The 22,947-nt window shown below is 36.1% G+C and overlaps 1 protein-coding gene across 8 annotated transcripts in view; it reads right to left on the minus strand.

Moving 5' to 3' along the window:
* Positions 1–1,937: 1,937 nt before the first annotated feature.
* LOC106054729 (uncharacterized) overlaps positions 1,938–22,947 on the minus strand; it is a 155,079-nt gene continuing 134,069 nt past the window's right edge. For 6 of the 8 annotated variants that reach the window (XM_056009992.1, XM_056009996.1, XM_056009995.1 and 3 more), the window contains 9 exons: positions 20,113–20,285; positions 17,983–18,033; positions 16,211–16,291; positions 14,542–14,644; positions 12,559–12,746; positions 10,771–10,821; positions 9,069–9,203; positions 7,880–7,922; positions 1,938–5,074 (listed from right to left, as the gene is read on the minus strand). In XM_056009992.1, coding sequence (XP_055865967.1) covers positions 2,869–5,074; positions 7,880–7,922; positions 9,069–9,203; positions 10,771–10,821; positions 12,559–12,746; positions 14,542–14,644; positions 16,211–16,291; positions 17,983–18,033; positions 20,113–20,285 — 3,031 coding nt within the window. In that variant the 3' untranslated portion in view covers positions 1,938–2,868. The remainder of the gene's footprint in view (positions 5,075–7,879; positions 7,923–9,068; positions 9,204–10,770; positions 10,822–12,558; positions 12,747–14,541; positions 14,645–16,210; positions 16,292–17,982; positions 18,034–20,112; positions 20,286–22,947) is intronic. The other 2 variants (XM_056009994.1, XM_056009993.1) reach the window with 2 other exon arrangements.

A 22,947-nucleotide genomic window follows, 5' to 3' on the forward strand; every position in this document is an offset into this window, starting at 1 on the left:
AACCACTAGATTGTACGCCCCAGACATGACCTCTTGATTGCATGCCCAAGTCAGACGACATTAAAATTCTTTTTCTCTTACTAAAGAATGTTCTTCTACTCTTTAAACTACTTTTGGTTCAGAGACGGGAGTTTAAAAAAAAGAAGGTGATGACATTGTGGCGTCAGAACATCAAACAGCATCATATCAGAATAGAACACTTCCATCAATTAGCATTGTATCAAAATAGAACATTTCAAGGCAGGACTGCAGCAAGAAATCCACTGCCAAGCCAGAGCTTTGGTCCCATATTTGTACTCATAGAAACAAACAAAACTTTATCTAAAAAAACAAACAAAACAAATAATCTGGATCAAAAACATCAATTACAAAGTTCAAAACAAAATGAATACTATTTCTTTGTCAATGAAACTGGATTTAACAGGATTTAAAAATAGGATAAAAATTTTTAACAACAAAATGAAAACTTATGTTACAAATTTATGTCAATAAATTACCCTGATGAAATAGAGACATTTATAGGTACTCGGCTTTTTTTTTTTTTTTTTTCTGTTACCTCTCTTGAGAAAGAAACGTATTTTAAATTTAAGTCACACTAATTTTGAATGGCCAATGGCATGAAGTCTACATTTACAACCTAAAACTATATGCTTAAAAACTTATACCATTTTACACGTTTTATGTTTCGTTTAGTTGAGTCAAGTGTTTATGACAAAACAGGTGTGCCATAATCGAAAGGAAAACCAAAAGATATAAATAACTAATGTTAACACAATCTTAAATAGAAACTGAAGTGACTATCGGCAGGTATTTCAACGAGAGAGTGATGAGGCCATCATTGCCTAAGTTGTCTTTTGAGTCCTCTCCATTTGTCCATGATGCTGATAACAAAGTTAACTTGTGGCCATTAGCTAGTTACCGTATTTTCCAGGGAAGGGTACAGTGTGGATGATAAAAGATTTGAGACTTCAATCACTAGAAACAGCTTCGGCTTACAACATGGTATATCTTGTTAAAAATTAAAGATGTTTATAACTAAAAATTGCACTAAAAAAAATGCTCTGCTTAAAATTGTTAAGTGTCCTTAAGAACAAATATAAAATTAGCATGTAGAATGAAAAAAATGGTCCACCTAAAATATTTTAGTTTCTTCTGTGTTAATAAAAATATGTACATTTGTATCTGGCGCCAAAGGAAAAAAATAAAAAATTAAAATAACTTTTTTTTCTTGGTCTAAAAATTAAGACTCAAAAATCAAAATAAATAAATCGCAAAAAAATTAAAAAACCAATTGTTAAAATGTATCCTTGAACTTGTGGTTCATGCTAGCTAGGACTGAACGCAAAAAAATTCTGCACAACAATGAATAAGAGTACAACCTGGTCAGTACAACTACAGAAATAACAGAATACAACCTGTCATCTCATTGTTCAACAACAACATGCAATTTTGTTTGGACACATAATTTACAAGATCATTTGGTCGCAGAGGTTTTAAGTACAAGTTTATAATACACAAATTAAAAATAAATATTAATAACAAAAAAAAAACAACAATAAATGTTCTATAAACAAACAAACTCGAAAAAATATATTAAGTTACAGGCCAAATAAAGGGTTGAAACAAAATCAAAGTTTACAGTTCAATAAAGGGTGAGGTGTCAGGGAAAAATTGTAGCATTGGCAGAATAAATATATATCAATGTTACAACAAAAATGCGTCACCATATTAAAAGCAATCATCATAAGCAATAATAGCACTCATCGGAAACAAATTGTATTATACATAGGTCGGTGATCAGAAAGAAAAAAATGAAAGAGAAATTCAATCACAACTCTTTTATTATCATTGGGTTGAAAAAAAAAGTTATAAATATTTATACAAATACAATTTTATTACAATGCAACGGTAGGTTACTGATTGAGTGAAGATTTGAGTGAAGATTTGATTGGAGCCTCAAGACAATGGTTGGACCAACAAACTACTGCCTACTCATACTTAGAAACACACAAAAATTACTTTTGGTCTAGTAAAAATTTCAGTTTAGCAGGTAGCCTAAAAAAAAAATACCTACTCAACACTAAAACTCCTCAAACAGGTCAAAGCGAGTGTGACTATAAATAAAGTAAGGATGTGGATTTCTGAGCAGCCCTCGTAGCATAGAACTTGAAAATACCAGTACTCAAAAATAAAAAAAGAGGAACATTGTGTTCCCTATCACGCCAATAGTAAAAGTTTACCGGTACCTTTAAGACTTTGTAAACTATAGGGCAGATAATGTTAAGGTCATCTGTTTCTTTAGCCAATGGTTAACAAACAGGGTGCCATGTGGCCCAGCATTCATCTAAAGTCAAATTATTTTCGTTCTTTTTAAACAAACTCTCTGGTGCCACAAATATTACGAACTACGGTACAGTTGATAAAAAGTCTAACCCTAACCCAGAACATCAGAAACAACATGGCCCTGGCCCGCTAGACTTGAGAAGCCCTCGTAGAGAGTTCAGAATGCTGATACGATGATAAAAACGACAAAGCCGTCCAAGGATACAATTACAGTGTCATTCCCTCACTGCTGATACTTACCTAGACCATGAAACGGACCTAAAAAAGTGTATTACAAAATAAATATAGATAATACGGCAACAGGAAGCAACAAATACATGTATGATTTGAAAGTTACGACAATGTTGGGATGTAAATGAGCTTAAAGGATTTTGGACGTGTTTTATTTTTAAAAACAATTATCAAGTCCATTCATAGAGAACTTTGTGGAATGCCAAATAAAAAAAAAAAAAAAAAGATGATAATTTCTAATTTAACAAGAATCTTTTTCTGGATGTACAAAAATAAATAGAGACTTTTTAACTTCTACAACATCTCACTGTCCATTGGATAAAGTGGCTCCCCATTTTGACCAATAGGTAGCGCAGACGAAGCAGTGGGTGGGGGCCGCAGGTCCTCGTCAGGACGTAGCTGCTGCTGCCTGTACTGTTTAAACTCCTCCCTCAGTTTCATAAACCTTACGTCTGAGTCAGGATAGCGGCTGGGCTTGCTACGCGGAGCATATTGATTGTCCTGGGCGTTGGGAACTTGGCCTGAATGTGCTGACCCCACTGGCCCCTCAGCATTCCCACTGAGTCGGGAGTAGCGCCGCAGATCATCAATGATATCGTTTTCCAAAGCGTTCAAAGAGTCAAACTCGTAGTTCTCATCCCCAGAGGTGTCTCTACGGTGGGCAGGAACACCGAAACTATGGCTTGCTTCCAAGCTGAGGTCCGGGTCATGAGCAGAACTCAGGGAGGTACTTCCCTTGCCCCCGCTCCCTCGCCGATGAGGGTGCAGCGACCCTGTGCTCTGAGAAGTGTTCCTACTGCCAACTCCACTGCTGTGGCTGCCGCTGTCATGATGCACAGGATCCTCTCCAAAATGCTGGACATGCCGGTACTGACCACTGGGGTCAGAAAAGCTGGTCAATGGAGTGGTGTACCGTGTAGGCAAGGCTTCTCTAGGGTCAAACCTGTTTGATGACTGAGCTTGTTCTAAGTATGCTGGACGACGTTGAGGATGAGGATAGAGGTGGGCTGGTTTAGGAGGAGGAGGCTCTGGATAATTTCTACTCGTTGGATAAATTCTCCGATCTATTGGCAGATCATTGGATGACCTTTCTCCAGCACGTGGAAGAGAAGTCATGTCCGGGTAGGATAACGATGGTCTATTACTGGCACTATCTCCCAAGTATTCATTATTCCTCAAACCATGATTACCATCACTTTGGGCCCTAAGCCGTGGCCAGTCATCTTCCAGGTCTGACATGTGGTAAGGAGCCTGTCTACGATTGACCGTGTTGTAGTACACAGGGTCTTGTAAGTTGGAATGTGACTTTGAGACCTTTGGAGGAATAAACAGGTTGGCACGACTCTGGGGAAGTGGATCAGAGTAGCCAGATATGTTGGCATAGCGAGAATGGGGGCCTGCAGAATGGGAGCGAGATGAGCTGCGAAGTCTCTGGACCACACCTTGAAGGTGGTCCCTGGTGTAGCCCAGGGGCCTTCCACTGCTGTTGTTACTTTCGTTGTCACTAGGGGCCCTGTGCTTTTGCGATGGGGTGACCATGGCAAAGGGCCTGTTAGTGTCTCCTGTGTTAACGTAGTACCCAGGGGCTGGAATGTCACTGTCAAAGTTAAAATTGTTTATGGGGTGGCTGGAAGCTGATGTGGAATGGCTTGGCTGGTTCTGAGAAAGCTGTTCAGAGTTTGGCTCCAGCACTGAGCTAATGTCTTCTACCCCAAAGAGTGGAGCCCCAATGTTTGGTTGATGGATGGCATCATCGTCAGTTAAGTAGGTCATCTGGCTAGGTTTCATGGAACTGTGGCGAGGAAACAGGGGAGGATGTGGCCCCACTGCCCCAAACACCTCATCGTCATCACTTTGAAAACTTGGATGCTGAGTGTCTCTCAAGGATGACCCAGAGTGGCTGCGATTATGATGGTGGTAGGATGGATGATTGACATACTGGGCGGACTGGCTTGGATGCTGTTTGGAGATGGTCGGCAATTCTGACGCTTTGGATGAATGGGGAGCAGGGAATGAGACAGATTTCGGCAGAGTTGGAGGTTCATGGGACGTTGGGAGAATCACTGGAGGAGGCGGGGCTGCATTGGCATGCTTGTGGAGAGGGGCATAACTGGTATGAGGCAAGTGGCCTGAATTCAGAGGCAAAGATCTGGATAAAGGCAGCTGGCTAACACTGTGCTGGTCAGGCCAGGTCGAGTTCTTAACATCTGGACGAGCCCGGAACGACCCAGCCTGTGACCTGTCACTCCTAAAACTAATGTCATGAGTCAAAGGCACCTGGCGACCAGCATCCTGGTCATACCCCTCCCTACCAGCGGCGACACTGCGGCCATAGCTGTGAGAATCCATAACGTCATTCACAAGCGATGACCTCATATCAGCCGACTGGTCGAGTCTGCGAGTCTGGGGTAGAAAAAAAATGCCGTCCCTGTTGTCTAGCGATGTCACAAAGTCTCCTCCTCCATTGTGCTGCCAGCGATCCCATTTTGGCGTAGGTTCACTGAAGAGAGATAGCAAAGAAATTGGGTTTTAAAAAATGTTATAAATGTATATGAAACAATATACAATATTGAAACGGCAGAAAAAGAAACACAAAATGAAAACATATTAGGAAAAATAAGTGCCTATAAAAAAAAGAATGTCAATACTAAAATGTTTGATTTTTAAATGTTTAACAGGTCTCCGATGTTCCTTCAGAGTTAGAGATAATTTACAGCCTAGTCCAAACTTTACGCATGTCGACAGGGGATAACAGCAGGCAGGGTATGAACCCAGGACCATCAAGAAGTCCAAACAACAGCCCAGCGCGCACGCTGCACGACCAGGCATCACTAAGCTGAGAAATGTTCTCATGACTAGCTCTCAGTAACTACACTGAGAGATTCTCCAATAAAATACAGTGGCTAACTTCACGAGCTTAAACCTTCTCTCTCTAGACAATCTCTCTCTCTTGGTTCATAAGCTAGACATATGACATTGTCAATGAAGATAATTAAAAAAAAAAAAAGTTTTAGAGTTTTTACAACATATATATAGGAAGGGTGAATCTGAGACTAATTATTAATTAATTTTTGAGGACAAAAATGATTAAAAAATGAAATCTGGACAATGAGTACAACAAAAAAAAAAAAGACTTCTTAACTTAAAAACAAAAAATAGAATTCTGTGGCAACTAGTTTTAGGTTTTCAAAGTTTTAGTTGTCAATGAAAATAAAGTCAGCCGAAGGTTATGTTTATAAATTCATCCATTTTGAATACAGTCAGCAGTGCTATGGTTTAATGAAATGACTAGAGCCAGAGAGAAGAAGGTTAATCTTCATGTTTAGTGAATTCAAGTTTTTAGATATTTAGGAATAGATCACACACAAACAAAAGGGACATAAGAATTAAAATACAACTATTGAAACAAATATTATTGAACATAAAGAGGAATCTGTGAAGACTCACTAAAACAATAGCACACAATTAATTCATTAATAATTAGTTAAACAAAAATTTGCTGGAAATACAATAAAATGGAGTCCATCCGAGAACATTCTCTAGAAAATAAAAAAAATTTCTATACAAAAAGTCACATGCAGTTGTTTAATTTCCCACAATGCCCTTAGCAGACGTGAGTACTTTACCTTTCCTAATCCTGGTGCCAAGGCCAGATTGTAAAAAAGAAAAACAAGAAAACATCAATAGTGAGCACAGACAGAGATATGAGCTTTCTTACCACAATGGAAATAATACATTAGATCTTTTCAATGGAAGGATATTCTTCAATAAATAGATACTAAGTCAAATATATATATATAGATCTTTTCAATGGAAGGATAGTCTTCAATAAATAAATACTAAGTCATATATATATATATATAGATCTTTTCAATGGAAGGATAGTCTTTAATAAATACATACTAAGTCAAAAATATATATAGATCTTTTCAATGGAAGGATAGTCTTCAATAAATAAATACTAAGTCAAATATATACAAAAAAGATGGAAAGAAAGTTGTGAAAATTTTAAAAAAAATAGTAACATTTTTCAATTACTACCTTTATCTAACACCAGTCTGGGTGCAGTGTCTACAAAGGGGGAGTTGTGTGAAATTTATTTTATTGAGATGGTAATTTAGCAGAGTTGTGTGTCCTGTCCTTAGTTGGAAGATTGTAGATTGCTCTTTGCGGGGGAGAAAGTTTGTTAGGCATGTTCTTTTCTTTGTACATGGCTCTGCCTGTGTTTCCTGTTGCCCATTGGTTGAGCCACTTCTCTTTGTGGTTGCTGATTAACAAAGGACTGTCAATGCCGGGGGTGAAAGTGGGGATAAGCTCCCCACTTTCAAAGAAATGCTCCCAAGGCTTGCGTATCTAAATGCCTCTGACAGTCAAATCCAGCTTATGGCCTTCACGTGTGATTTTCCCAAAAATCCAGCGGAACCTGCTCTTATAAACTGACAGGAGAAGGGATGAAAGGCGGAACACTGGCGCCTCAAAAACAGTTTAGCTTCGTGTTGATGGGGCACGCCAGCCTGAATAATGCAACCCATATAGGAGAAGGAAAACTCTGACTCCAAACCTCCACTTTGTGGCGATACTCCCCCTTGTGGGTATCGGGGCTTGGAAATGACCAAGAGTAATAATAACCCCTATGCCTTTCCACTTGTGAATAATAGTGGAGCTTCTCCCCCTCTAGGTGCTTTTTGACGGACGTCTGGACTGCACTACTCCAGACAGTGGTCTATGTCTCACTATGCTCTACTACTGAATTATAAACCCATCACGAAGTTTTTTTTCTGGAACTGGTGATTGTGATAGCGTGAAGGGGCCTGGATCCAGGATGTGAGGATTCCACAGGGCATACCCAGGGCACAGCCCATCTTAAGCTTTTCTACTGCAAAATAGTTTCATTTGGAGAGCTCTGTGGATGGCGGAGAATGGACCATTGGCCAACCCCACCTTGTCCCATGGATATTCCAGTTACAGTTTCAGAACCAGACGTTCTTTTAAATTCAGTATTGGAGCAATTTGCCAAGACCGAAAACTTCCTTAAAATTCGGGGATTATATATATATATATAAAGCCTGAGGAAACACCCAGCCTACACTAAATGCCAAGAAATAAAAGTAAGTTGTTCCTCCTGTTTTTTTTTCTAAGCATATTTTTTTTTTGCACAATTAACACAATCAGTAGGAGGCTTGATGCTCATTGTAGAAAGTATTGTTTGAAGCAGGTTTCTAATGAGTGCATTAGCATTTTGAAATGTTTGTGTAATTATGTAGAATGAAACGTATCAATCAGCGTAAACATGCTGTCTACTTACTGTCTGCCATTCATTTCATCTGGTTTGCCGTAGGTCACATCATCTGTTGGGGGAAAAAAATAGAGAGGATTCAGCAATGACTGACAAATGCATTTAAATCTTTTCAAATAATTAACGTCTGTTTTTTTTAGCATCATTTGCATTATAAATAATTGTTCTAAATAGCTTATATTTTTTTGGGGCATATTGCCTGAGTGGTAAAGCGTTTGGCTACTGAACTGAGGAGGTTTTTATTTGAATTCAGGCGAAGACTGGGATTTTTAGGACGCATCAGACTTCACCCAGCTCAAATGGGTACCTGACTGTCACAGGATCTTGAGGTGTCAAATATGTGACAGGTTGTCCTTGATGAAGTGTCAGTGCCATTGAAGCCGGGAATTCTTATGTATATATTGATATTAGATCTAAATATCTTTAGACATTCAAATAATGAAGATCCTTTACTTCAAAATGCAAAACTTTAATTCGAAAACTAGGAATCACTCACAACATATAAAATGTACAAATGAAACTGTATCAATTGAATATCTTCTTCAGAGCTTGTTAACAATAAATTCAAACAATTATATAAATTCTACAACCGAAAATCAAATTGTCTCTTTAAGTTTCATCTAACAACTTTTTAGTCTACAACCTTTCTCTACTAAATCATCTCTACAACGGACTCGTCTCTTTAGCTGAAACAAGACCCCCCGGGCAAAACCACGCCATATCACTTTCATTATAACTTTCTGGAAAGAAGGCTAAGCTAGTTGCTAAGGTTACTGCCGGTACTTAGATGCATCTAGTCTGCTACGTGGCACTGACATATGTTGAGGAAGTAAACAGATTGCAATGTTTGAAAGGGGTCTATTTACCTTTCATGTTATTACATATTACTTAAAATATTACAGCGCTTTTTGTTTGTTATAAATATTTTGAAAAGAGAACGGCCATCTTTATATAATTTTTTATAAAATTAAAATATTTAGCTCTGAAAAATGATTTTTTAAAACTAGGCTGATAGAAGACATACATTGCCAGTGCATGTCAAAATTATACGTTGTTTTTTTTGAAATAGTACATTGCCATAACATTTAATTAATAGGATTACATGTTTCATAATCTCTTTCTTTAAAATAATATTCGGGCAAAGATTTATATTAGTTAACTAAATATTATATCTATACATATATTCCAGTCTTCTTACTGTATTTAGATTTGGCTTTTCTGTCCTTTTTCCTACTGTGAAAAATGGCAACCAGAGCCAAGAGGACTGCAACCAATAGGAAGAGGACACCTCCAATGATTCCACCAATCAGGGCCTCAGGAAGGACAAGGTCATCTGATGGGGAGAATTAACAGTACTGAGTTTAATTTTCAACTTGAAACATTTTATAAATAGCATGTGGCTACATGTCAGCAAAATAAAATCCCAGTCAAACTCAATAGAGTGAACTACTAAATGTAAAGCAATCTTAAACTTAAATATTGATTCCAACATTTTAGTAGGTTACAAAAAGACGGATAATACATTGACATAAAATGATCTGAATAGAAAATATTTTTACATTAATTAAAATTAATATGAACATTTTTTAATTGATCTGACTCTCACTATTCCATTTAGTATTTAAAAATTTTAAAAAGTTAAACTTCAATGAAATTAAATTAAGTTCTTTTAAGAAAAAAAATCATTTTCTAAAAAGACAATTAAAAGTTAATTTAATAATTATGCTAGCGATTTTGCTAAAACAAATACCAAATAAAGACTGATTAATTAAGTTGATTGATGTTTTTATATATCCCATCTACCAACAGGGACTTGCGACAGTTGTCAAGTCCTAAGTTTAATATAGTAACGTGCTAGAGTTGCGCATTAGATTATGAACATGTGCTGTTTTTTTTTTTTAATAACAATTTATAAAATAAATGTGTGAATACATAATCAATAAAAATGTACCTTGAGCCTCACCAGATATCAGAGACATGCAAATAATAAATATGCACAATGCAAAAAAAAAAAAAAGGAAGTAAAAAGCTAAAAGACAGAAATAAAAAAACCCAGAAAGAAAAACAGATGCACAAAGAGTGAAAGAAAACAAAGAAACAAAGGGTGGCAACAGAAGTACACAAAGACAGAAACAGCATCAGCGCTCAGAAACATTTAAAACTAACAAATACACGTTTTGCTTTCTGGTAATAACATACAATAAAAAAAACAAAATGGAGAAGCTAATGGGAGGATAAAAGAAGGCGGGAGCGGGGCATCCCAGCATACACTTTTCAAGTTAAGCTGTATATTTAAAATACCGGTACCTTACAAAAAACAGTAAAAAAAAATATGCCTAAGTTGATCTTTGGGCTCAGACAATTATTGTCTCTTTTAAAAAAATGTATGTATAAGCAGTCAAAAGGTAGAACAAAATTAAGAGTGAAAATTTGTAAAAGCTGCAGAAGTGGAACTTAATGAGTTCAACTTTTTAACTTTGAGGCCATTCCATGAAATGCAGCTTAGCAAGATATAAACAAAAAAGAAAAGTTATAAAAAAAAAAAGGATTACCTAATCGCTAAAAATAAAATTAAATATTTAAATATTTCTCATGGAAACAAAACAAAAAAAAAAAGATATATACATATAAACATTAAGGAGAAACTATTTGGAAAACAGACTATCAAGACAAAACTATAAATAGACTAACCTACTCTGTATCAGATGGTCAACCCAAAATAAGCACATTAATCCTATATACAAGATATGGTATAGACAAACAAGACAACATAATCAAAAATGGTACGGTATGCAAATAATAAGACAACCAAAACCATAGGCTGCGGCTAAATCATAGGAACATTAATAATGTCACAGCAATACAGGGAGGGGGAGAGGGGAAGAGGGTGTGAACTATACCGGAAGATGACGAGGCATCCGCATTCGGATTCGCTGGAGATTTGGGCTTTCCTAGAAGGTTATTGATAAAAGATTTTTAAAAAAATAAAAAAAAACAAAACAACATCAACCTATGTGTCGCAGACAATCATCTCATAACATCTTCATAGCAAAACATTCAAAGGACTAACACCGATGGTTGGTCAAGCTGAACTACAAGTTTTTTTCAATCAGACCAATGTGCCAGACAGCAGGAGTTTAAGAGTTTTTTCAAAAAAAATATGTTTCCGTCACTATATATCAGGAGTGAAGGGCGGACATGGCCTCCTAAATTGTACCGATGTGTTTAAAAAACAAAATTAAATATACAAGGAGCTTCATGAGCGCAATTTCCACACTGACAGAACAACTCAGGGTTTTCAACCAGAGCAATATCAATATGCTGTGGCTTAAGGGGGAACACATTCATTAACTAACGAAATCAATTAGTTTATTATTGAATCAATTTTTTGTGGACCTTTTTAAGCCTGGATGCCCTAATATTCCATCAACTAAAAAAAAAAAAAATTTCTATGGGCAGGGCCAGATTTGAGGCAGGATAAAAAAAAATAATTTTTCTAACATTTTTTCCCCCACATTTTAAATCTTATGGTTATCAACACCAACAATGTTGTGGTTAAGAATTGCCCCCCCTTGTATGGATGTGAGACTAAATGAATGAAAATATCGATGCCAGTAGTTAACTTCGATAGTCCAACTTAAAACATGTATCTCTATTTATCTTTACAGTTCAAATTGATATATTAAAAATATTATTTTTATTACAATAAAAATCAATGTACAATACATTTCTTTGTGGCTACTGTGCTTGAATTGGAGACATTATCTTCTTATCTTATATAATACAGACGTTACTTCATTTTTTTAAATGTATTTATTTATTACTTGTATTCTCACAAATACAATTCATTTATTATTATTAAAAGCTGCACTGTTTAACAGTGCTTTTAGAGAATTTTCAGTACAATATTTTCCACAGCGAATGCCTTCAATAGCAAACAATAGTGATAAACAAAAATTTTGTTCGAATTTCGCACCATATGCCAATTGGCCATGCCAACCATTAAGGGCCCCATTTTACATTGCCACATGTTTTTATGGATGGAATGACCCCTTCAAGCAAAAATTCCTGCTTTCCTGCCCACACTCTATCCATACATGCCATCATATCACGCTAAAAACATACATTTTATGTTTACTAAATATTTTCATAACTTTAAAAGCTTTTAAAAATGTTTTCTTATGTTTGAATGCTTTTTTTAATATGGTTTCTTATGTTTATTTATATCCATTTACATTGTATTATAACTGTTCTCATTCAAAGGAACACTCCTATATGGCCTGTAACTTTCATACAACAGCGAGTCACGAGGAACTGGGAACCAATTAACTCATTTAATGATTTCTTATAGTAAAATTTGTTTTGGATACCAAACATTTGGTTTCTGACCAACTTTTCAGAACGGATTGCAGTTGTAGCATAAGGGGCTGAAGCAGTAAAGGAAAGTATGCTTCTAGCAAAGCCACAATTACACTATGGAGGTTTCTTTTCATCCCTATAAGTTAGATTTTAACCCATAACAATGTTAAAATGGCTCTACACTCCAGATATATAGATTTTTTTAAAAAGACATTACCTACTGCTGTCGCTGCCCTCTAAAACAAACATACCAGGATCAACCAACAATTCTATTTTAGTTTCCACAGTGAATTACTAGATGGGGAGGTAACCCTTCATGCCACACTTACCACTGGGCACAGTGACCCGAGCTGCTTTGGATGGAATGCTGAAGGCCAGAACGCCGTAGGACCTTAGCCGGATGTTGTAGGTACCACTCCCCATGTCCTTCATTTCAGCGTAGCTTGTGGAGCCACCTATAACCCTCACAGGATAGATAATCCAGTTACTGTTTTCATGGGAGTACTCTATCTTGTATCTAGATAAATAAACACTCCAAATGGTGAGAAAATGGAATAATAAAAATGACAAAATAAATTCAAAATGGTGACCATGGTTATAAAATGTTTAAAAAAAATATTTTTTTATAAGGAATGATGGTCATGTAAGGTGGACTTAACTACAGATAAATTAGTGCCTAAAGTAATGTTATAAAAGATATTTTGGATAGACATGATAAAATGGTAAAACACAGCGTTTCTCAAATTTTTTTTCCTATACGGAACACTTCACACATTCTGAGATTTAGTGAAACACTATGCTTATTTTTTTAGAGAAATTAATTCAGTGAGTTATTCCAGCAGTTCATGGAACACCTATTCAGGCCTCGCGGAACACAGTTTTGGAAACACTTTGGAAGCATTTTACGTCTCATGGGTCCACCTTTTGCCTTTGCAACTTCTTGTGTGACTTAAAGAGGCCAATCCTTGACACACAGCTGCGGTCACAGGTTGGGCATATGTCATCACCAGGCGCCGTTGCATTTTCACCCTTCTTTCTGCTGCTGTTGTGTATGGCATCTGCAATCGGGGTCGCTTCCTTTATGCTCGCTCTCCATGTGGATGTATCCAGCGTCCCTTTCTCTCAGCTGCTGGTGTCAATTTTGAAGAGCTTCATGTCGCGTTTGCATACATCCGTATGCTGTAAAAGTGGGCGACCAAAGCCTAAATATTTCAAAAAGCTTAGATCTTTTCTGCAGTCTAAGTTTCCTGACGTCTAGTGCAATGGGCTGTACAAAATTTCTTACAGGCTCATAACCAACTTAATATATTTTTGAACTGTCAGACTTGGAAGCTAGAACAACGATACTTAAGACATGCTTACAAAGGACAAGTGGAGAGATGGGAAATGCTGTAAGGGTGGCAATATTCCAACCATAAAAAATAATCAGGCTCTCATTTTATCCTATTTGATGCCAGGGAATTCTAAGTCTTACACAGTTACAATCAACAAGAAAAAAAAAAGATCTTTAGAGGCTTGCAATGTGCAATGCGAAATGATATAATTTCATCAGGACAGACAGACCATGATCAGCTAATACTTGAAAAGGAAAAGGAGCTCAGCCGTCAGACAAATTTGCTGATCACAACAACAAAAAAAAAAAAGCTGATAAAAGAAGTAGGCAGATTTGCAACAGACCCAACCAAAATGCTGCCCTGTATGCAGCCAGCTTTTCAAAGCGAGGATTGGACTCCACAGCCATTTCTTAGTTCATCAATGAGATTGTGTTCATCTTCTATAAGGGAGCTTGGTGGCTGGAAGGTGAAGTGCTTGAATTCTGAACTGAATTTCAGGACTTTTAGGGTGTCCATGAGTCCATCTAACTCTAATGACCTTAGTAAAGGCAGTTATTGTGCAGCCAGATGGCATCCTGATTTAACAATTGGGCATAGAAACAGATCACCTTTACATCCTAAGCCCTATCAACTCCAAGATTGGACAGGGGTACTTTACTTATCTTTCATTTTCTTCCACAAGAGGATGAGCTATATATACTTGTTCAGATTGAATTTTCTTGTTCAGATTGAATTTTCTTGTTCAGATTGAAATTTCTTGTTCAGATTGAATTTTCTTGTTCAGATTGAAATTTCTTGTTCAGATTGAATTTTCTTGTTCAGATTGAATTTTCTTGTTCAGATTGAATTTCTTGTTCAGATTGAATCTCTTGTTCAGATTTAATCTCTAGTTCAGATTGAATTTCTTGTTCAGATTGAATTTCACCAACAACCGAGACAGGCAAGTGAAACATAAGTTGATCGTAGGAATGAACTTACGAGAAAATGGGCACTGGTGATATCAGCGGTACTTTCCAGTTTAAGATGATGTCCTTGTCCCTGACTTGTGCGCTCAGATTTTGAGGCTCAGACGGTGAAGGCCCTGAAAATAAAAAGTGACGACAAAGTGAGACATTGTTTGAATTGAATTAAATTGTTTAAAAACGTTGTCTAGATTTTAAAGCAGACGTCTCTAGACTGTTGTGAGTAACTCCAGCCATCTTTAGGTGACTAACATTGTCTCCAGTCATCCCTAGCTGGTTGACTGAAGCCATCTCTAGCTGATTATGAAGGAGTAACACTTTTCAATGAATCAAAAGTAAATCATAAGCTACTTTCATCATTTAATGATTCCCATTGATTAAGGCCTGGTGTCACAAACCAATATATAAATAAAAAAAACAATGTAGATAAATTTTGTTGCAGAAGTCATTAAATACAGAGATGCCTACATGCCAAAATGAAAATGTGTATTCCCAGACCTGGAAATGTGTATTTTGAGTGGCAAATGTGTATTTTCCTAAATATAAAGAAATACACTCAGGAAAGACTAAAAATAATTCAAGCATGTAACAGACACGAAATGCAGCAATCCTAAAGTTAACACAGCATAAAGTTATGTAAGACAATTTGTACATTTGTCAGAATATTTATAGTTTTAGACTTTGTCATAGACTTTTTCTAAAATATGTTAGAATGATGCCGTTCTTGTCACATGGCAATGATCTTGTGATCATAGTGCCTCAAGTGTATTCCACATTCCATAATAGCGGCAACAGAAAATTTATTCTTAAAAAAAGGGAATTTTGGTTACAAGTGAAATTAGACTTAAACCAGATGTAATGGTTTGTTTAACTGGATCAGTGACATCTAATTCTATAAAAGTAGTTTTGTTTATAGGCTATTCCTTTACATGTTATGCAAACACTGGAAATATCACATTTTCAAAGAATTCAGATTTTTTTTCTTTCAGACCATTCTTTGCAAAGTTAACAATGAAAGCTTTGGCTGGGTTATTGAGACAACTGAATAACTGTTGTAAGATAAAGCTATTTATTCTATTTTTTAATTGCTTGAAGTTGCTTTATAAAACAAACAGACGTGTAGAAGAAGGGCGCAAGGAATCAAGAATTTAATCCTTTTTGTCAGCATTTTTAAAGCATTTCATTGGTTAATATGCATGACTAACTGCATGGCGCATAGGACGTAATCATCTTCTTTTTTGAAGTAACGTCTGTATTACATAAGACAAAGTAAGATAATAGGGAAGAAAAAAAAAAAAAAAAAAAAAAGGAACTCCCACTGGTAGTGCATTGCACTGATGGGACTGGAAGAAAGCCCTAATAAACATGTCCACTATCAACACACTGTTAGGCTGCGGGGGCCATGAATGACATGGGGGAGTTTCCCAGGTGTCCTCAGTCTTAAGTCTCATTTCTAATCCGAACGTCCTGGCTACCAGCCATTGGTAATAGGGATGTAATAATTTACATCCGCTTGGATCTTTTACAGACAGAAGCTCAGATGGAGTCGAGCTTCCAAGAGCCTTAGACTCGTCTCGTAAGACAATTACAAAAAAGAATATAAAATCAGGCAACATTTCTTGTATTTAAGAAATAAAAACAGGTCTGCAGGTGCATCACAAATTTATAAAGCCTAGCATTATTACCTTTGTTCTCGCTAATCTCTGGGTAGTAGGGGACGCCCTCTCTATCTACTGGCAAAGCCAACACAGCTTTTGGATCGTATGCTGAAAATACATATTATTTTTTGAAACATTGAGAAAAAAAAAAAAAGAAAATCTTGTGGCAACACTTATCAATTAATTTCTAGCTCTCAGCTCATCCCTATAAGACTTTATAAAATATATATGCATTTTACTTCACAATAAATGAGCTTGCATGGCTAGGAAATTACTACAAATCAATTACTAAAATAAAAACATGTATTTTGTGTAATTAGCGCACCGCAGCAAGCACCGAGCCAAGGCTATCCGCTAAGAGAAAACACACTAAGATATTCAGCACAATATTTACCAAATACAAATACATAAATAAAGTGACTTAATTAAAATATGTTCCTAAAAACTGACAACAGTACTGCTGCTACAGCTTATTGCATAAAATATTTAGCTTTCATTTATTCTTAAACAAAATATATTGTTACTTAAAGTAACATAATAATGTCTGCTAGCCTATAATGTAAGCACACACTATTAATCTGTAAGCCTATGTAACAACTAAATTGATTTCAACCTTTCATGTTTATCAACAACACTAAAGCTCAAATGCAAGTGCTATCCAGATATCAAGTTCATGTCAGGCAAGGTTTCTAAGGCTAACAAAAAGAGACGCCGTGCTACACAGAGACATTCATGTGCGACACAAGGACAACGGGGGAACATCGACACACATAGCAACATAAATAAAAACCATGCTAAGAGTCCATACAACACATATCAAACTATGTGCGACAAAACAAGCTCAAAACCAGAGACAAGTATTTTCAAACGTCTGTCTTAAACCACAAAATAACCTTTTTTTCTTTCAAGTAGCTGCGTTTGCAAAAAAGTCATTTTTTTCATCCACCCCACCCCACCGAAAAAAAAAAAAAAACTGATAGCGGATTTTGACCAACTAAATACAATCAACACAAATAAATATCATTTGAAAACAAAATGTTTGCCTTTCACATTTCTTTCATTATACAAACCAAAATGCCAAAACATTGAACATAGGACTTGAGATATCAATATATATATATATATTTCAAATAATAAAATAAAAATATATTAGAAATAGGCAAAACTAAAACATAAGTTTTACAACCCAATGAAAATCCTTTCAATGCACAATGCAAACATTGGATGAAAAAAAAAAATGTAGAAGTTCCTTCTTAATGCTCAAAAAAAAACCGATAGACATGCTGAGTACGGAAAAAAAAAATATTATCGACGAAATTTAAAATAAACTGAAAGAATGAAAATTTATGATAGCTGCAAAATAAAATCATTTACATATATCTAATTTATGTATCTAGTTAGAAATACTCTGACTAAATCATTGTTTTAAAATGAAATAAATAATTTAAAGAAAAATTATAAAACTAACATCATCTACTAGAATAGTCTACTTTAAAAAAAAAGAAGCTAAACTGACTTGTATCACTGATACATCTCACACTGGATATTCGTTTAAACTTAAGCCTATGGATATGTTTTATATCGACACAATTAAATAAAAATAAAAAAGCCGTTACAGAAAAATACAGTTTGTTATTAACCGAAACAAAACGTTACACCACACTCAACATTCTCAAGGAACCAAATGAAAACGTTTTCAAACCAACTCAAAATAAAACAAAAAACTTATGCTCTGGGGATCTCTTTGAGAAAAAACAAACACAAAAAGGTTATTTTGTAGGGAATAAAGCAAAGTGTACCCATATGAGAAGTTGTTGTGTCAAGCTTGCTTGCGGTGCTGAGTTCGACAGCTGCGATTTGCGACACGATCAAGTGATCGAATCATGTGATTAAAAAATTGGCGTGAGATAAAAGTACAACAGTGAAAAATAAAAGAATCTTTAAAAAAAACAACAACAACGAAAGAAACAACAATCTTTATAAGATAAACAAACAAAACTATTCGCCATCCCATAAACCAAAAAATGATATTAAAATTTGGTCCTAATAAAATAAATCAAGATGCCAAAATAAATGTGAGAGAGATAGAGAGAAACCAGGAGAAGAATGACAACAGGGGAAACAATAAGTGCATCATGTTTTGTGACACAGAAGAAAAACAAAAATGGAAGAAGAAATTAAAAGGCAGAGGGGAACTATTAGCACACAAGTTGTGAGCAGTGAAGTGAAACTTGAAAGCAAGTGAAAGTTTCCCATGCACAGCCAGTATCCAAACATAAGAGATAGGAACAGAGTGTCTTCTCAACATAGGCAGACAGTCCAAATTGCTATGAAGTAGTAAGCTATTGGTAGAACATACTAACAAATACAGAAATGAGCAAAATAGAATTAGATAATATCATTTCTACTGAGTAAAAAAAAGTAAAACTCCCCTTTTCAGATCCGTGATCTATAGGGCAGACGATGTTAAGGTCGTCTGTTTCTTTGACAAAAACAGGGGTGTCTTGTGGCCAGCACAATGACCAACCACCTTAACTTTACCAAACTCAAGCCAGGTACCCAATAGAGTTGGGTGGACTCGGGGGCACTTGAAATTCAAAATCCCAGTCTTCACTGAGATTTGAACCCAGGACCCCAGGTTTAGAAGCCATGCGCTTAACCACTCAGCCATCGCACAACCATTTCTACTGAGTATCTAGGGAGTTTGCATTTTTATGTACTAATGATGAAGCCTAATCATAAAAAAAAAAATTGTACTGAATTTACAGTAGGAAATTGGGAATGAGAATATTTCTAAGAAACAGGAAAAAAACATTATTTGGCAGATCTCATGCAAGCCATTTCTAGCCTCTAGTTTTGTCCATTTTGAAAACATATTTATGACTTAAACATGTAAATATTTTTGATGCAGGGTTCAAACTTTTAGAGTGGTGCTATTTAACTGAAACTAATCAATCAATCTAAATGTTCAGGTTGGTGACAATTAGCCAGTATGACTAAAAAAAACACTTTTTCCGCCTCCTAAGCTGGTTCTAATGCATTGGAGTGCCACAAAGTTAAAAACATCTTTCTGATTTCATATGCCAGGAAAAATATACATTACTTTTGAAGTGAGAGCCTATTATGGATTACACTAACATGCACCAGCCAAGAATAGACAAAGAATACTAAATACAATTCAAATTTCTCATACATTTTAATGATTAGTTTGACATAAAGAAAAGCAGGTACTCTTTCAACATGAGAGAACACAATATCTGACCAACAGAAACTGATAAATAAACCTAATGACTACAAAAGAATCAAAATAACTGAATCTTGAAACAGTAAGAATGTACTTTCTAGCGCACAGTAAGAGAAGAGTCAAGCCAGCATAGCAAGGACTAGATAGAGAATTTATGTGACCTAAAAAACAACAACAAAGCAATAAAGGTTTGAAACAATATAACCTAAAAAAATATTTTTAGTTTAAAAAAACAACAACAGAAATCTGCAATGAATCACAACTATAGACTACTTCTAAAAATAGGCTATCATTCTAAGCACCATCATCAGACCTAGATATGGAACAAGTTCGACGCTGAATCAATATACTGAAAGAACCTCAAAAATAATAGAACAAGGAAACAAGCTTGCCAACTTCTATAAATTATAAAACACTTGTCAAACTTCCATTGTTAATATTTGCTACTTTTAGTGTTGCTGCCAGAGCATGTGTGTTCCTCCCTTTATTGTTGCTTCCAGAGCACATGTGACAGAAGATTATTACAACCATCATGTATGTTCCAGAGAAAAAAAAAATGAAAGGGTGTAAAGTTTACGGACAGGGAAGTTTGTGGGTTGGACAGGTTGGTATAGGAATGGAAAAAGTAGGTTTGAGAGTGACAACAGGTTCGCCCCCAAAACCTGCTGTGTACTAAAAAATTTACCCAAAGTTCGCTGCCTAACAACAGAGCTGGTGGTGCCATCTCCGTATGCGTTTCTGGCCACAATTCTGAATTCATATTCAGTGTCTGGCTGGAGGCCAAACACGGTAATGGCTGAACTGGACTTGGCTTCAACGTTCATTGTAGTCCACTGAGGGTCTCCAACAGCACGAAAACTGAAACAAAGAGTGAGATATTTAGTGTAGAAAAACTGAAACAAAGAGTAAGATTTTAAGTGTAGAAAAACTGAAACAAAGAGTAAGATTTTAAGTGTAGAAAAACTGAAACAAAGAGTAAGATTTAAGTGTAGAAAAACTGAAACAAAGAGTAAGATATCATCCATCATCAGAAAAAGCTACTGGGAGACCAAAGAAATTATTATACAACTTTATTTCATTTCAGTCTCCTGGTTAGTACAGGAGTGATTCTAGCAAATCCTATTGGGCTTAGGAAAAATTATGTTTTAAGATTTGAGTAAGTAATCTGATCTGACAATGCACTTTAATGAAAATATAAAAGGCACAAAATGAAACAGGAAAAAATTAAGTCTAAAATTATAAGGTCTGAAGATGCGTAACGTGGAGTCGATTTGGATGAAAATCAACATGTTCATTGAAAAATCGATCCGATATCGATACTATATATAGATTAGATCTATCTATTGTCAGAGAGCAGTAAACACATTCTGTACAAACTCGGAAACGCTAAATTCACGTTTGGCCTGTGATGGCCATTCCACTACAATGATGTCGATGTTTTTATGTATTTTTTTTTTTATTTTTTTTGCTCTGCAAAATTCCAGGTCATTCAAGAAGATACTTTAAAATTCCAGGACCTTTTGAGTTTTTTTTTTATTCCAAGAGCTTTCCAGGACATCCTGGAATTTCAGGAGGCCACAGAAACCCTGGAAATAATTTAATTTCAATTTTTAAATTTGATGCTTATCAAAATGCATATTGCGGCGGACGAAGTGGTAAATAGGATAGGAAAGAATTTCTTTTCTGTTAGATTCATCCATCTGAGATTAGTGGCCATGACATCTGCTGTGTTTTAGTTGAAAGATTGTAACTGTCTGGCCAGAAGTATCACCTTAAGTAGATGACCGCATGTTTACATATACAAAGATCTTGATGAGATTTAACTTGTGAAATGTGGATTCGGAGGTGCCGTAATTATAGTTCAAACACTTTAAGAAACAATGAAGTCACAAAGTGCTGATATACTTTTCTTGAGTTTAATCCTTTTAAATTCCTACTTGAAACAAGAAATGCATGTACACTTCCTATATAAAGTAGATACAGGATACAATGATGATGATCAATAAAATAAGTAGCTATTTACTTTCAAACTAGCAACTCCCAAGCTCTCTCCATCTTCCCAAGCTACTATTCCTCTTTTTTATATCTTTCCTTAAGATAATCTAGAACCATGACACTTCAATACCCATCTTTCACATTTATTTTTCTTTGTTTATTCTCCTTTAACCTATGTTAATTATATTTCCCTGCTGTGGCCTTCAACTATGTTTTAATCAGCGTCTCTGTGGCGTTTTCTTTTTTTCAAGCGTGATAAGGTGTGACCTGATTTGAGCTAGCTAAACTGTCCTCATGTTATGAACAATGAGGTGTCACAGAGGATGTGACAGTATACAACCACTGTGTGTGCACTGAAGGCGGCTGTCTAGCACAATCAACAGTCTCTCAAATGTGCCTGAAAAGGGGCATGCAGTGAAAGCAACTGTTTCGTGCATGTATAATGCCATCTGACTTGTTTCTAGACTGCCTGACTTGCCTTCTTTCACTAATTACAATCCAAGAAAAGAAGAGGTTCTTGTGGTTTCTATTGTGCTTAAAGAGGCGAAAGCTGATCTGGTTCAGTCAATTTGTAAGACATGACTCACTATCCTACATCATTCTTCAAAGTGCAGTATGGATAACTAATAAGAATGGACCGGCCTCTCTCTTAATATCCTACTAGGATCAGGTGCTGACCAGGAAAAAAAAAAAGAGAGATTTAGTTATGTGAACTGTCACAACACACATACGATGAATTTGATTTGATTTTAGCACATCGGCACAATTTAGGCCATGTCGTGCCTGCAGTCCCTTAAGGACTACTCTCTCTCTAAACAACAAGGGTCAGATTCTATACAGTCATATCATTAAAATCAAGGTCTATTCACAGTTAAAATAGTAAAGGTAGTAAAAATTAGATTATTTGGTAAAAATCTAATGTAAATAGTACATGTTCACAAATTCAGAAATCAGATCTTCGTAGATAACCCCACTTCCCGGATAAAGCCCAGTACCTTCCCATTATCAAATAGTGTTTTTAAGTTAGTGGCTCTAAAAAATTTCTCCCTGACATCCTGGTATCTGGGGCAATCAACGAGGATATGTTCCATGGTGAGGCGAGAGTCACAAAGTGGGGGCTCCTCTCTCTTCAGCACAAAAGAGTGCGTGATGTAGGTGTGGCCAATCCTAAGTCTGGACATGGTCGTGCTACCACGCCTTGTCAGACCCTTAGATGGGGGCAACCCCCTGACATCCGCCACAATCTGCCTGAGTTTACTGTGAGTCTCAGCCTCCCATAGGTTCTGCCACTCTCGATAGGTGGCAGAGGCTCATACGATGAAAGGGACAGATGATGATGATGGATGATGGTGGAGTTGTCCTTCCCATCTACTTCTTGTGTTGTGCCAATCTTAAGAACTTGAACAAGTGACAGTCTTGATCTACTAAATGTATCTCAGAAATACATGATACAACACGGAGCGTATATTTCACTTGTTTATCAACCCTAGCACATTTAATGTGAACTTTTCATTCCTGTTTCCCT

Source organism: Biomphalaria glabrata, chromosome 14 (assembly GCF_947242115.1).
Source record: "Biomphalaria glabrata chromosome 14, xgBioGlab47.1, whole genome shotgun sequence".
Lineage (NCBI taxonomy): Eukaryota > Metazoa > Mollusca > Gastropoda > Planorbidae > Biomphalaria > Biomphalaria glabrata.